This window comes from Halichoeres trimaculatus, unplaced genomic scaffold (genome assembly GCF_033239565.1).
Source record: "Halichoeres trimaculatus isolate MK-OKI-2021-1 unplaced genomic scaffold, fHalTri1.1 fHalTri1_scaffold_12, whole genome shotgun sequence".
NCBI lineage: Eukaryota > Metazoa > Chordata > Actinopteri > Labriformes > Labridae > Halichoeres > Halichoeres trimaculatus.
In genome coordinates, this window is record NW_027437190.1 from 4,613,015 (window position 1) to 4,628,439 (window position 15,425).

Sequence of the window (15,425 nt, forward strand, 5' to 3'; positions counted from 1 at the left end):
CTCTGCATTTTGACCTTTGATTTGAGAAGGATTAGCCTGACAATTTTAGCTAATCTCATCAAATCAGGACAAAAAAGTCCTGAAACTAAAGCTGCCCAAAACGGTCTGTTCTAAAAACAGCAAGAGATCTTCACCAGACTTCCTGAAATGTTATCACCACTGTCTTTTTTCTGTTGTTTTGGATTGATGCATGGATGGATGGATGGATTGATGGGTGAAGGGTAAAGAGATGAGTGGGTTGATGGATGGATGGGTGAAGGGTAAAGAGATGAGTGGGTTGATGGATGGATGGATGGATGGATGGATGGATGGATGGATGGATGGATGGATGGGTGAAGGGTAAAGAGATGAGTGGGTTGATGGATGGATGGATGGATGGATGGATGGATGGGTGAAAGGTAAAGAGATGTGTGAGTTAATGGATGGATGGATGGATGGATGGATGGATGGATGGGTGAAGGGTAAAGAGATGTGTGAGTTGATGGATGGGTGGATGGATGGACAGATGAATTGATAACTGGACAGATGGGTTAAGGGAAAAGAGATGAGTGGGTTGATGGATGGAAGGACGGATGGATAGACAGACGGATGGATGGATGGATGGATGGATGGATGGATGGATGGATGGATGGATGGATGGGTGGATTGGAGGATGGATGGATAGACAGATGGATATACAGACGGATGGGTGGATGGATGGGTGGATGGATGGATAACTGGACAGATGGGTTAAGGAAAAAGAGATGAGTGGGTTGACTGATGGATGGATGGATGGATGGATGGATGGATGGATGGATGGATGGATGGATGGATGGATGGATGGATGGATGGATGGATGGGTGGGTGGATGAGTGGACGGGTGGGTTAAGGGAAAAGAGATAAGTGGGTTGATGGATGGATGGATGGATGGATGGATGGATGGATGGATGGATGGATGGATGGATGGATGGATGGATGGATGGATGGATGAAGATTTAAAACACCTCACAGAATCTACAAGACTTGGTTTGAATAATTTAAAACGGCCTGTGGACGGGCTGCTGCCTGTTGGTGGGTTGATATAGGATGGTTCATTATCATTAAGAGTTTTGTAAGTCCGAAGAAGAATTTTTAACTCTATTTGAGATTATATAGGAGCTACGTTGGCTGGTAAGTGTCTGACAGTTAGCAAAACCAACAACACAAAAACATAACTAAAGTTAAGAGGTCAGTTATCTTAACACAGTGGTTCTCAAATGAAGGTACACAAGGGCACTCCAGGTGATACCCAAGATTCAAAGACTTGTATCCCAAAAATAGCAACCCATTTATTCAATCAATGTTTGAATCCAATATAAGTTAAAGTTCATAAACTGAGTATTATATCCAATACACACTAATAGCACAGCGCTGTGTTTTGCTTTGTTTCCAATAAAAACATTTACTACTCCATCTGTCTCCACAGCTGTAGTGCTAGATAGAGCAAGCCTTTGGGCTAGTGCTAGGCAGTGCTGGGCAAGTTACTTTAAAAAAGATATCAGTTATAGTTACTCGTTACTTTCCCAAAAAAGTGATTGAATTATTTACAGAATTACTCCTTCATAAATGTAATTAGTCACCAGGGTAAGTAATTATTGCATTGCTTTTCTGAAAGACCTTTCTTTTTGCCAAAGGATTCAGTTTTTGAGCAGGTTTTGCTCTGGGACATGATGTTCACATCTGTTTTTGCCTTTTCCATCTATGACGTTGAAGTGGTGTCTGTTTATATCCATCCTGAAAACATCAGTTTTAACCTCACAAACCCCTTTCGGACTCGCTCATATTAAATCTGACGCTCCTGTTCTGTGTCTGGTGTGAAGACACTTTGAAACACTGAGAGCATTAAGCAGGGATAACTAAACATACACACACAGGGCTTTCTACTTGGTGACAGATTTGGGTCTTAAGTAGACTAAAAAATGACACTGATGTGCTTCTCTTAAATCCTACGATAGTTTTATTTGCAAAAATGAGCAAAATGTTTACAATAACTTCATGTTTGACAACTTATCTTCAACATTTTTTTCATGGCAGCATGATGAATGTGAAGAGCTTGAAACAGTCCAACTGGGGAGAAGGCATCAACTCGATAAAAAGTGAAAGTAAAAAAAAACATAAAATCATCAAATCAAAGTCCAGCTGATGTCACTATTTAAAGAATGATGTTCTAATCCTGTCAGGTACAGACCTGGACTCTGGTCCAGGAACTTTCTCTGATGTACATCACTGAATTTTTTGTCTTTTGTCACTTTTCCTCCTGACAACCCCTCCAGCTTTCTGCTCTTCAGTTCTGTTCTTTCTTTTTCATTCCTGCTCTGAACTCTGTGGATGCGCTACTGTTTCATTTTTACGCACCCATTTTTAGCTCAGAGAGAAACTTTACCTGGGAATGTGCAAAATAAACCTCTTTAGTCTGTTGGCGTGAAACTCTTAGTGCTCTGATTTTCACTCCATGCACACCCATTCAAAGAGCTGATCCTCACAGCAGAGATGAACATGTTAACAGCCTGGTTCAAAGTCTAGACTCCTTGTTTGCCTTTCCATGAGTCACATTAACACCAGAGAAGCTCCACTGTGTCCTCGGGTCAAACAGGTCTTTGTCTCTGTGACTGTGGCTGAACAGCAGCCGCTAAATGTTTGTGATGAGCCAAAGCTGGCTCATGTGTCTTTCTTGCCCTCCTCATGTGGGGCCGGCTGAGGTGAGGATCTGTGAAGGACCAGAAGTCCACACAGAGTGAGAGAGATGCCTGCCCACCACAGAGCTGAGTGGGTCTCTCCAAAGATCAGCCTCCCCAGGACGGCCTGGACACACAAACAGATCCTCAGTGAAACAATGATTTAAACACACATCAGAGAACTTTTCCTGCTCAGGGCAGTGTGGTTGGAAGAGAAACAGTGTCAGGCGAGTATCAGAGCTACACAGGCCATGAGGGGAGCTTACTGAGGAGACGAAGTTTGACGCGGTGGTTGTGACTGTGGCTCTGGCTGAGGAGGAGCAGAGACGCAGAGCCTTGGAGAAGAAGGTCCACATGATGGTGTTACAGGAGAAGAGCAGGACGGCACACAGGAGCCGCAGAGGGATGTGGAGCTACAAACACACACAACCACAGGAACACAGGACATCATCAGAGAGCAGAAATCTTTTATCATAAGGCAATTAAAGCTGTGTGACTGTTGAGTTACAGGCTATGACTTTAACATCTGTGAAGGAACCTGTTTCCTTATTCTCATTAAGAGGGTCCTCATTTACAACTTCACTTTTCCTGATGCACATCTTTCTTTTTATGTGTTCTTGCTACATGTAAAATGTTTTACCATTTAGCACAAATCGGTGAATATAACCTTTAAAAGTGCAGCATACACACAGTTAAATGTGTTTAACTGTTCTCTTACCGTGGGGCACTACTGCTTGCATGCTTTCTGCAGGTTTGCTCCATCACTTATCTAATGCACACCTCACTTTATGATTCATTTATTATTTATTTGTTCATTTGTTCCATAAATGAAAGCTGACAACCAAATCCATACACAGGTGCACATTACACCCTAAAACAAACACATTCATGAAAGGAAAGGAGCAGGGTGAAGAGAAATGTCTCTTATATTTGTCTGCCCCCACTTGAACAACTTTTAAAAAAGAACAGATGGTCTGACATCACATACAGTTGAATTTCAACAGCCTACATTAACCCGTCATTGATTTTAAAAACAAATACAAACAAAACAAATACAAATAAATAGCCTACAATAAAATAAAGAACCCCCCAAAATTTTCAAATTTAAATCTCAAAACATGCATCACATCCAATTTAATTTTCTTGTGTGTATTGACTCATTTTTTTGCATTTATACATTTTTTTTAATTGATGAGTCTCTGCACAACCCTTTAAGTCATGTGATTGAAAATTCCATATTTTTACACCTACAACTAAAGTACACATTTGCTTTAGAGTAGCTCGAGCGACTTGGTGCTTGAAATCAAATTTTCTTCTATGATTTTGATCTTCTGTGGTAAACACAAATAGCTTTTGTAGGTTTTCTGGTAAAGCTGTCTCTGGCTTTAAACATAACTAGTAATGTCTGAAGCTCATTGGAAACTTTTACTAAAATCAATATCACATGAATCTTCTCATGTGCTTTGCATGCTTTGCTTTCCCCGTTGTTTTTCATGCATGCCCTGTATGTGCCATGTGTTTGACATTAATGCTGCTTCCTGTTTGTCTTGCAGGTATTTTAATGCAATGTTTATTTACCTACTTCCTAAAATACAGTTACTTCTTAATGAATTGTGAACACATTGGTTTTGTTTAGTAGCTCATTTTGATGCCAAGTCTCTTCTGTAATATTATCTGTTATTTACAGTCGAACATAGTGTACATAAAATTCAAAATAAATAAAGCCAATTTATCACTCTCTTTTTTCCCCAAATTTCTTCTAAAGCTATAGATTTTAGAGAAATCTAACTTATACTAATAAGTTGGTGATGTAAACAGCTGACTCCTGCTGGTGCATTAACAGAATTTAAAGCAGAATGATGAACAGATAATGTGGACTCCCCTCATGTGTAATCAGAGGAACAAAGAGTAACTTTACAGTTTTACTGAGGAACAAAAATGACAGTAGTGATAAAAACAGAGAGATAAAAGTCTCACCCAGTCACAGAGAGCTGTGCTTCCGTGTGTGTGTTCCCAGCCGCTGAGCCCGGACACACACATGTCTCTCACGTAGTCAGTTCCGAGGGACAGCTTGGCGGACAGAGAGGCAACAGCTGCCAACAACCCAGCTATCAACGCGAATAGAGACCCCGACTTCATCTCTGCAGGGGGGCCAGACAAACTACAACACACTGAAAGTAACACTGCGGGATCAAGCGTGAAGCGGAAAAGGAAGTGAGCCATAGATGAGACTTTCAGAACAAAAGCTTGCTTTCCTGTCACTACAAGTTGGACTGCTTCAAATAATTAATACTTATTCCGAAACTATTTTTCATCATCTGCTCATTGCCCTCGCATGAAGTTTATACCTTTATATAAATAATGTACTATATAGTAGTTTTATGTAATCCTGAACATATTAGTTGGATGTCTAATGGTTAGTGCTGTTGAGATATCTAACAATAAAGCTGATTCAGATTTTCATATTTCAACAGCTCTACGTTCAGTTTGTGCCAGTAATTTTACATTTCTCCATTTAGTTAAAACATTCAGTTGTAACACAATACAGACGCGTTAAACAGAGAAAACAGGAAAATGAGATTTACACACATGCACCTAAATGCGTGAGACAGTATTTTCGGGTGGTCTTGGATTTTATTCTGAGCAACGGAGAAATCCCAGATGAGAAAACTTTGGTATTAGTGCCAGAATCCCAGAACTTTTATTTTTAAAATTCAATTTCCCGTTTGTTGACCAATCATAACGGGCCCCGGAGTCACGTGCCTTGCAGCGGCGCATCTTTACAACGTCAGGCTCTGTTGTGTTTTGGTGGTATTGTAGGAACATTGGAGCAGGCCTTTCATTCATAGGTTTTCTCCGTGAACTCTTGAAACATGAACAAAAACAAGGCGAGCGGAGTGACGTGGGTGAAACCAGCGGAGCCATCTTTCCTGAAGAAGTTTAAAAACGATGTTGGTTATAAAGAAGGACCGACTGTCGACACCAAGGTTCGTATGGTGTAGCTGTGTGTGTTAGCCAGTAGCTCGGGCATTTACTCGAGTTAGTTTCCAATGTATTGGTTCAGCTGGATCGACATGCTTCTTCAGTGAGTTCATTCAGTAAGAAGGTTCCTACTTAACCTATACTTAATTTCGTGTTCGTTTTAAAGGTATTAGCCCATAAATATTACCTTCGTTGATGCTCGCACATCAGTAAAACTAATGTTTTTAGAGTTTTATATTTTATGACGGAGGACGAGAATAATCTCACATTATTGAGAAAATATTAGTAAATCACTGAAAACACATTTATGTTGGAGTGTTCAATCCTTTTTAACTCCAATTACCAGTAGATACCTTTGAGTTCAAAGACACCCTCCAAAGTAAGATGAAAGCTGTTCTAAGTTCTTACTGTTAGTGATATAAATTATCTTGTTTCATGAATTATACAAAAGTATTTTGATTTATAACCAAACTTGGCTCTGAATAGGGCTGAACAATTAATCGAATTTAAATCGACATCGCAATTTAATACAATGCAATTTTCAAATTGCAAAAGCTGCCATTAAAAAAAAGAAGAACAATTTTAAAGTGCAATCCCCAAGTATACATAAATCAGTGTTTGTGCCAAAACTTTGTTTTTATTTACACTTCTGCACTTTATTTAGTGTGAGATTCATAGAAGAGAGGATTCATATTGATTTTCCAGATTATTGTTCATACCTGGCCTCTTGTTCTGCAAGACTTTGTTCCTTTCTCTGATTTTATTTAAGGAAATTAATGATAATTTTATTAAAAGTCTACAAGGCTTGAATTTAAATCAATCAGTCAATATTCTACTGTGATTGTAATAGTTAAAAAAACATTATTCATATCAATTCATCTCATTACATCATAACGTGTAGGCCTGGCCTTCAGGAAAGACTTGTTTTTAAGTTGACAATATCCTTTGTTGTGTTGGTCATACTACAGAATGTAGTATTACTTGTGTTCAGTGAATAATGAAGAAGACATACATCCCCCCCAAAATCGCATGCTAAATCGCAATCACTATATTCCAAAAAAATCGCAATTGGATTATTTTCCAAAATTGTTCAGCCCTAGCTCTGAAGCATGATATGGTATGGGATAAAACTCCTGCACAGCTTTTTTGAAGTACTCCTAAAGGCTGTGTACCACAGCATCATATGAGGTGATACTAAGGATTGATACCGGATTAGGTACATTTAAGGGTTCCGACCAAACTCTGTCTGCAGTACTGACTCTGGTTCATGTAAAATCAAAAGGTGCCATGTTTAGGTACCTAAACACATCCTAGTGACTGTGAGGGAAAGAGTATAGAAGAGTAGATGATTTTCCATGCTGGACGTGAACACAGCGCTGTAGGGTTAATGTTGAAGAATGAATATGTAAAATTTAAAAAGATTTTATTATTAATATTTATTAGTATTAGTATAAGCTATTAGTATAAGTATTAATATTTATTGCCACATAAACACCTAGAGACCACCACGGCATCTATACCGTATCGTTTCAGTGTGACAGATACCCATCCCTGACACTCCTTTGTGAGAGCAGCTTCTGTGGTGTGAGTAAACCCTGTCCTCTTACAGGTTTAAGCAGCTGGTTTAGAGTCTGATTTGGTCATACTGCACTTTGTATCTGTGCTCAGATTCAATGATAAGAGCAAATTGGAAGCATCTCCTTCAGTTTTTATCAGAAAGAATTTTAAAGTAATCGAAGGGTTAAAGTAACTGCCTGTGTGTCCAACGTCAGCGCCAGGAGATGCCAACACTGGATGATGACAGCGGGAGTGATCGAGAGGATGAGTTACCTCAGGTCGTGGTGCTGAAAGGTGGAGACCTCACAGCAGAAGAGGTGAAGAAGCTCAAGAGTGAAATACAAGGAGGAGGAGGAGGAGACACAGAGAAAGGTAAGACTGAGGCTGTATTCAGGAATCCATACATCCTGACTTTAAGTCCTCAATCAGTTGTATGACTAATACTCACACCAAACTCTTCTGCATTGGACTCCCTGGAGCTGGAGACACACGGACTGCATCAGTCACTCAATTATAAAAGTTTCTTTTATAACTGTGACAAAAATTAATCATTATGTGAGAAGGAATCTGAAACAATAGTTGAATGTTGTTCCCTTTTTAGGCCTCACAGTCCAAGTTTGCTCCCACCTCTGAGTAAACATGTGACCACTGTCAAAGTCTGATTATCAAAGTTTAAAGTGATACTCCGGGATGGAACAAGTTGGGTCCTATCACAAGGTTTAGGGCAGAAATTACCCCTATAGCAGTGTTTTTGTGCAGCAGAACCACAGGGCGCAAACACCAAACACCCCCTCCCTGCTCCTCTGCCGATTTCCTCTGCACTCAGACGGGGCATATTTTACTTGACAGAAAACACAAATAAACGGACTCCCACCGAAAAAAATCTGATATCGGTCAGCATTCACACTTTATTTAGAGAATTTTCAGCGCGTTACTTTCACACAAAAACACAGCTAAATAAGGCTCTAATTCTCTGCTACCTCTGCTGCAGAGTCACAGCTGGCTACGAGGTGCTCGCCGCTTAGTGTATCAGTCCACGCGCAGCGTGCCAGATATAAACAAACGCAGGTAGTCTGCCAGGACGAAGGGACACAATGAGAACTAGAGCCTTATTTAGCGGTGTTTTTGTGTGAAAGTAACACGCTGAAAATTCTCTAAGTAAAACGTGAATGCAGACCCTTATCAGATTTTTTGGGTGGGAGTCAGTTTGTTTGTGTTTTTGGTCAAGTAAAATATGGCCCCGTCTGAGTGCAGAGGAAACCGGCAGAGGAGCAGGGAGGGGGTGTTTGGTGCGTGCGCTCTGGGCTTCTGCTGCACAAAAACACTGCTATAGGGGTAATTTCTGCCCTAAACCTTGTGATACACCGGAGTACCAATTTAAGGCTCTTTCTGGTGACCAATGGTCGGTGTGAAAAGGATGAACCTTGTAAGGAAAGCTGCAATATGATTATGATTTAAATCAGAGGTTTTACTTATTTTGAAGTTTTTCAGTTGTTCACACTTTACTCTCCTGAGGAATGTCTCTGAATGACTTGTTTGTCCACAGGTGATGGACCTCCTCCTGATGGTAAAATTCTGTTCAAGAAACCAGCCAAGCGCTCCTCCTCAGACAAGTTTCAGGGCATCACGGCCAGCTCCAGCAAAAAGAAGAAGAGTGAGGGAGGAGAGAAAGAGGAGGCGGAGATGAAGAAGGAGACTGGAAAGAAAGTGAAAAATAACAGCCTTCTGTCGTTTGGAGGGGATGAAGAGGAGGAGGACGACGAATGAGTGTTAAAGACTGTCATTATCCCCCTCTGTGACTGAGAGCCATCAAAGTGATGTTATTACGTTAAAGCCAACACGTCCTGGATCGTCTTATGATGCAGCGCCTCCATTCAGAAGCTGATTTTTAAGGACAGGGTCTGTTCTGCATGTTGTGACCCTTTGATTACAGAAAGTGAGCATATTCTATAACTGAGTGTTTTTTATCTAACTTTAAAGTCAAATCCATCCAAACATCTGAACTGGTATAAAGGAAATAGTGTGTTTTTTCTCAGTGCCGTCAGCTTTGTACAGGAACAAACAGTCAGGGACTCAAAGTGTCACTCAGAAACCCTCAGACAGGTCGTCTGCTGAACAGACCAAGAAATGATTCATTCTCTGACCAACACCGACGTCTTGACTGAACCTTCTCTTGCTGTGTTTCCATCAGTGTGAGCCCCTCTGTCATCCACAGTGTCACACAGGCCCATAGAAGTCTTTCAGAATAATGTGTAATGATCAGGTTATACTGTTGGTGTTAGAAAAACTTGAGGGAATTCTTTTAGAAGTATTTAAAACTCATAATTTGTTGAACTTTTTGTCTTAATGACCAAAAAAAACAGAGTATCAGTGTATTTCAAACAAAATTTACTCTGTGTGTAAACAGTTAGGAAACTAGAACCTACACCTGAAACTACAGAAGCACTCAGCCCAGTGCACTGACAAAATGTAATTGCAAACAAAAAAAACACAAAAAATGAACCCCAAACAAACAGAATCTGCTTTCACCTTTTAAATGTCCCTCTTTAGTTCATGTGCATCTCCTGACCTCGCTGTGTCAATCTTCTGTCTGATAATCCTTAAAAAGCAAGAAATAGTGATGCGCTTTCCATCCTCTGATTGGTTAAAGAAAGAGCTTTTCCACATCTCTGGTTTGAGTTGAACTCTGAGCAAACTATGCAATGTAACGCAATACATGGACGTCAGGCGCGACCAGGTCCAAAACAGGTAACTGATCTCACACACACACACACACACACACACACACACACACACACACACACACACACACACACACACACACACACACACACACACACTTAAGTTCAGCTTACCACCATGGACCTCAGTATGAGTTCAGGAAACATTGTACAGCAGACAGGGATTTAGCTTTTCTCATCACCTGCCGTGAAGCTGACGTCTCTAACTGCTCTGAGTTTTTGTGCCTTTCATTTTAGGAAACAGTGAAGCAATACTTTGATCAGACTCAGCTGTGTATGGCACACTTAAAGGTCCCAGATGACCTCTTCAGATCCTGAAACCAGCTGCACACACTCGTTCAGATGTTTTTGTCCCCTCGTCTCCATAAAGCTCAGACCTGTCGCTGTGTTTGCTCGTAACGTGGAGGTGCTTCTCGTAGAACTCTGACTGCATTCAATGCTGCATTGGATGTATGATAAACTCGAGCTTCGGCTTAAGGAGCTGCACGTTTATGTAGAACAATGCATTCTGGGTAATGCAGTTTGATGTTTTTTAAATGTTTTTTTAGTTGTTGAGTGTTTGTGGCTGTGACATGTAACATACAATGGAATAAATGTACTGTTGTAAAACCATCTGGTCTCTGTGAGTGTGTGTCAGTTTCTCCACGGTCTACAGGCCTGAGAGCACAGGTAGACATGACCCCAAACCCGTGATGCCATCATTTTTGCCCCAGGTTGTAGTTAGTTTAACCCCAGTAACATGTGGAAATGAGTCTGTACATAATAATAATAATAATCAAACTGGGCACAGAAAGGAGCAGAAACAGAGTTATTTCAACCTCTTTATTCAAAAGGGCATGTTTCATTCTCACAGCTGCATCCAGATCATTACAATTGATGGAAGAAACCTTGACTTAGAAAAATCAAAACCAAATAAAAACCTTTCACGGAGCCTTTCAGGACGCTGCGTTTGCACGAGTCAGCGCAGCCTCCATCGTCCATGTAATAAATACGCTCACAGACTGTGGGACTCTGGAGGAGGAAAGAATTACTGTCAGGGTCTGAGTTAAGGCCTGGATCTGATACAGCTCCGTCTGAACTGCTGACTCAGGAAAATGGTTCTTTGAATATCTCTGAGCGTGGAGGATACAGCGGATATTTGTCACAGAGGGAGCAGATTGGTTTGTGAATAATGGAAGAAAAAGAAGAAGTGTCCTCCGGCGCCTCCTGCTGGCAGCTCAGAGGACCTTCGTCTGAATGAGGGTGTAGCTGTTGGAGGCAGAGGGAGTGAGACGCTGTTGTTGTACCTGTGCAGGAGGAACAGTCGTTTATTTTAGACGCTGCAGAGGAGTTTCTGATTAGAGGAGAGCAGGTGGACACACCGCGCACCGACTGACGGCTGAGTGGAGGAACTCAGCACGCTGCGTTTGGACTGACAGGTCCTCTGAACGAGCGTTTGATATGACGACATGACTTTAAACAAGCCTCTAATGATCAAACCCAGGAGCCCTCAGCACACAGAGACCACACAAGTTTTCAGTTTTCCCTCCAAAACTTCAGCCGCTCAGTAATCATTAAAAACACAAATTCATCTGACTGCTTCATGTCCCAGCATGCAGTTTGTCACACGTCCTGTTCTCTGTGGCGAGGTGATGTTACTGATGTGTCACAGAGAGCTGGACTGACTCTATTCATTCACCAATAATCATCAATAATCATTGAGTGATTCAAAGACTGGCTCTGTTCTGAAACCTGAGCTGCTTGATAATAAATTAATGACACAGATCAGATCAGAACAGCTCACACACACCTTCAGTGATCACTCTGCTTTCTTCAAACGTGGGTTAAAGGAGTTAAAAGTGTGGGTTAAGTTCTCAACGGCAGAGTCCTCACTTCATCTCTCAGACAGAGCGGAGGCTGATGGTGGCTAACGGTCAACTTTTAACTTCATAACATATCTCTGCGTGTTTCTGACGCCATCTGACTCCTGAGGGGATTGTTGCTGACTTTTCTGTCGAGGTGGGGCTGGAGTTGAACCACTTATAGAAAATGTAGGATCCTGTATTTCTCCACAAGTGTGACAAACAGGATGCTAGATTTTCAGTCTCTGGAGTCACTCAAGACAAAAAAAGTTCAGCAATGCAGAGATTTTTATTTGCCTCGAACAGATCCCACTCCACTTCAAGGCACAGCACGCCCTTCAGTTTACAGCTGAACTTAAACAGAGGTGATGCCAAACCTGACTAAACCGTCTGATCGTGATAACTACTTATCAAACTGCATAAAGTGAAATCTAATCAAGTGTTTTTGTCATATCTCAGACCTAATATAAGCCACATTCACCGACCACTCCAGAAAAAGGGTCTGATTTCGACTTACAGAAAGACAACAGTGAAGTCTGCATCACTTGTGCAGAGAGATGTGCCAATTTTTTTAACCTTTAACAAGCAACTCAGACCTCATTTTTGTCTTTGTCTCTGACTTGAAATACGACATGTTTCTGGACTGGTCGGTGAAAGTGGCTCATATTAAGTCTAAAAAGACATTTTTTACTGAAAGTAAGACAAAAACACTTGATTAAATCAGAGTTTTTTTGCAGTGTAAGGGTTAACAGACAGAAGACGACGGGGGATTTACTTTGTGTTGGTTGGAGAAAAAACAGAAGCTGAGCTCTTTGGTCTCCTTGTGTTTCACTGAGGTGAGTGAGTTCACCAGGATCACATGGAGTTATCAGTGCACGTTTTGTCGGTTTGTTAAAACTCTTGAATGACGTGGTGGCTTGTTGAATTCTGTGCAGTAACTTCAGATAAAAGCATCGAGTGAGCGGCTCAGAACGATCCTCTCAGCAGCTGCAGGTTGGTGTTAAAATGAAGCGTCCTGTCTGAGCTGCAGCGTAAAGCTCTGCTCCCCTGTGTTGAAACGTGAGCTCACTCCTGTCTGAGCGGAAGAAGGAAGAAATGAAAAAGAAGAAGAGACAGTCCAAACATCCAGACTTTCAATCTGAGCATCAGAGACTACAGAAGCAGGAGGCGAGCAAACACAGCGTAACAGAAAAACTGACGATCTGCTCTTCCATCACTTTCAGCCCTCATCAGGACCTGAAGCAGCTCCATCAGGGGAACACTGTCACCTCTATCTGAATGATGCACTGCATGAAGCCGTGTCCCTGCGTCAGGGACAGCTAATCTCTCGCGCTCGCCGTCTCCTATCACATTCAAGTACAAAAAGAAAAGCGGGTCAAAGGTCACAGTTCCTCAGATTAAAACCAGTGTGGGAGGATCTGAGACGAGCCAACGTGTCCTGTTCAGTCTCCCTGACCCAGCAGGGGTCAGAGGAGGTTCTCCTGGTGGATGGAAACATGTCCAGCCTGGACCTCCAGGTGACAGGGGCTGGAGGACTCAGGTGTTCCTCTTCATCTTGGTTGGTGGATTTTTCTGTTGCTGCTTGTTTTTGTTGTAAGTTTTATGTTTTTCTCTCCCTCCCGTCCACAATGTGCCTCTGCTGGTGCCGGCTGCTCTATAAAGACTTCTTGGTCAGTTTCTTGCCCTTTTTCAGGGACAGCTTGTTCTTGATGTATCCACGCTTCCTCTTGGCAGTCTGCAGAGGAACCACAGAGAACACAGTGGAGTGAAAACTCATTCCTGATGGATCAGCTGACTGGATTAACTGATCTCCTAACCTGTTTTCTCACTGCACTGCTTTAAAATATTTCATTTATTCATTTTCAACTCTGCTGCCTCTATGACACGTGTTGACAGATGTTAAGCACATTATAAGTAAAATATATTATTATTACTGTTAACCCGAGTCAGATGACAACTATGTTTTTAAAGGTACAGTCTGCAGGAATTTCCTAAAAAACAAATTGTCAACATTTACAGGAATAATTCTGTTCAATCATCTCCTATGAGCCTCTATGCATGTGTGTCAGTGTCTGCCTCAACCCCCTCCTCTGCCTGGATGTTGATGTTTTGGTTGTTTCAGGACATTTCTGGGCAGAGAGTAGCTGTGGTTACCTCAGCCAATCACAGAGCCTCCAGTGCACAGGTGACTTTGCATGTTGATAATAGTGAGTGGAGAAGCTAATCAGAGCAGCTACGATAGCAGACATAGCACGGCCCAATCGTGGCCTGAGGTTCTGTTCCAATCTTAAAATGTATTAATGAACTGAAAATGTACTAGATTGACTCTACATGTACATGAATTTACATTTTCTGTCAGGTCACAAACCAAAGTCTATCTGTAAGGTCTCACTAAACTTCATGTAGCCTGTTCATAGGCTGCTGGTCTAAAGCTTAAGTTCTGTACATTCTGCAGACACTCAACAACTATTACAGCAGACATTTTTAAATGAATGGATTTCTAAGGATGGGAAAATGAGAGAAAAACACATTAGAGGACATAAAAGAAGGTTAACGCTATGAAATGGAGCAGAAAAGCAAAAAGTGGAGCATAAAAGTAGTTCAGAATGCAGGATCAGAAATATTTTGGTCTAAAAATGTTGTTTCCAGTTGAAAATAGTATGAATCTGAAAAAAAACCCTGATCAAATCCAGATCCTGATCGAAAGACATATTTTGACTTTTTTTCCCCATATCACCACCTAATGGAGAACATGTTGCTCGGTTAGAAGCAAAGTTTGCTTATGTGTGCGCAGCACATAACACTGCAGAAAACTGACCACTGATCGTCTGAGATCAGAGACACCTGGGGAACAGGTGAGCTTTGATTTCATCGGTCTGTGATGGAAACGTTAACAGGATCAAACTTTACCGATCCAGCCCATACCAAACTGTACTAATCCATACGGACCGCTTGGTGCAAACAAGGCTTTATTGTGTGCTCACATTCAGTCATGGGGATGTGTGTTTTAAAAGCTCTGTTTCAGCTCTGTAGTATATACCGTACATAAACCTCCCCTCGGTCACACTCAGGTGGCTGCTCTGGACCCCAGCTCACCTTTTTGGAGGTGTACTTCTGCTTAGTGGTGTCAGTGCTCCTCATCTTGTGCTCTGCCCGGTCTCTGTTCTCCAGCTTCTTCACCTTGTAGATCCTGACCAGCCAGTGCTCCGAGGTGAAGGCTTCCTCCAGGTGCTTCAGCTTGATGTCCTTGTTTCCAATCTCAGCGTTGCGTGTTCTGTCGAAGCCTGGTGGCGTCCGGAAGTCCAGCTTTTCAGAAAGAGATGAAGAAGTTCATGTCGAGCTCACTCTGAAAACAAGCAGTGACTGAACTCTGAGTGTAACCACAAGAAATGACGGCTCACCTGCATCTCTCCAAAGCGGTAGTAAGACATCTTGTACATAAGGCAGTTGAGGAGGGTCGGGGAGCCAGCTTTGTCCACTCTGAACTCTCCCTGAGGGGTGAAGTAGTCACTTTCCTGGAAGGAGACAGATGGAGGAGGAAGTCAGTGAATCCTGTTCACGCTGTGACTCAGCGAAGTGTCTATGACACAGTCTGGGTGATGTCGCTCTCA

At 41.8% G+C, this 15,425-nt stretch overlaps 3 protein-coding genes across 3 annotated transcripts in view; 1 reads left to right on the forward strand and 2 right to left on the reverse strand.

Moving 5' to 3' along the window:
• Positions 1–1,956: 1,956 nt before the first annotated feature.
• LOC141800296 (transmembrane protein 42-like) lies at positions 1,957–4,906 on the reverse strand. The gene is made up of 3 exons (XM_074682730.1): positions 4,671–4,906; positions 2,960–3,106; positions 1,957–2,820 (listed from the first exon to the last, which is right to left on the reverse strand). Exons 1-3 carry the CDS (start codon positions 4,830–4,832, stop codon positions 2,677–2,679), a joined length of 453 nt encoding a protein of 150 aa, XP_074538831.1. The 5' UTR covers positions 4,833–4,906; the 3' UTR covers positions 1,957–2,676.
• A 557-nt stretch (positions 4,907–5,463) lies between these two features.
• On the forward strand, positions 5,464–9,678 carry kiaa1143 (KIAA1143 ortholog). The gene is made up of 3 exons (XM_074682870.1): positions 5,464–5,680; positions 7,448–7,604; positions 8,779–9,678. Exons 1-3 carry the CDS (start codon positions 5,567–5,569, stop codon positions 8,997–8,999), a joined length of 492 nt encoding a protein of 163 aa, XP_074538971.1. The 5' UTR covers positions 5,464–5,566; the 3' UTR covers positions 9,000–9,678.
• A 1,103-nt stretch (positions 9,679–10,781) lies between these two features.
• LOC141800381 (dolichyl-diphosphooligosaccharide--protein glycosyltransferase subunit STT3B-like) overlaps positions 10,782–15,425 on the reverse strand; it is a 93,952-nt gene continuing 89,308 nt past the window's right edge. Inside the window, 3 exon segments of the mRNA XM_074682869.1 lie at positions 10,782–13,549; positions 14,911–15,120; positions 15,216–15,329. Of these exon segments, the coding sequence (XP_074538970.1) occupies positions 13,469–13,549; positions 14,911–15,120; positions 15,216–15,329 (405 nt within the window). The 3' untranslated portion in view covers positions 10,782–13,468.

Coding starts and splice junctions, on each gene's coding strand:
- LOC141800296 (XM_074682730.1), bottom strand. CDS start 4,832: ATGAAGTCGGGGTCTCTATTCGCGTTGATAGCTGGGTTGTTGGCAGCT. Junction 3,107..4,670: donor GCACAGCTCTCTGTGACTGG/GTGAGACTTTTA, acceptor GTGTGTTTGTAG/CTCCACATCCCTCTGCGGCT. Junction 2,821..2,959: donor CGTCAAACTTCGTCTCCTCA/GTAAGCTCCCCT, acceptor TTGTGTGTCCAG/GCCGTCCTGGGGAGGCTGAT.
- kiaa1143 (XM_074682870.1), top strand. CDS start 5,567: ATGAACAAAAACAAGGCGAGCGGAGTGACGTGGGTGAAACCAGCGGAG. Junction 5,681..7,447: donor GACCGACTGTCGACACCAAG/GTTCGTATGGTG, acceptor GTCCAACGTCAG/CGCCAGGAGATGCCAACACT. Junction 7,605..8,778: donor AGGAGGAGACACAGAGAAAG/GTAAGACTGAGG, acceptor GTTTGTCCACAG/GTGATGGACCTCCTCCTGAT.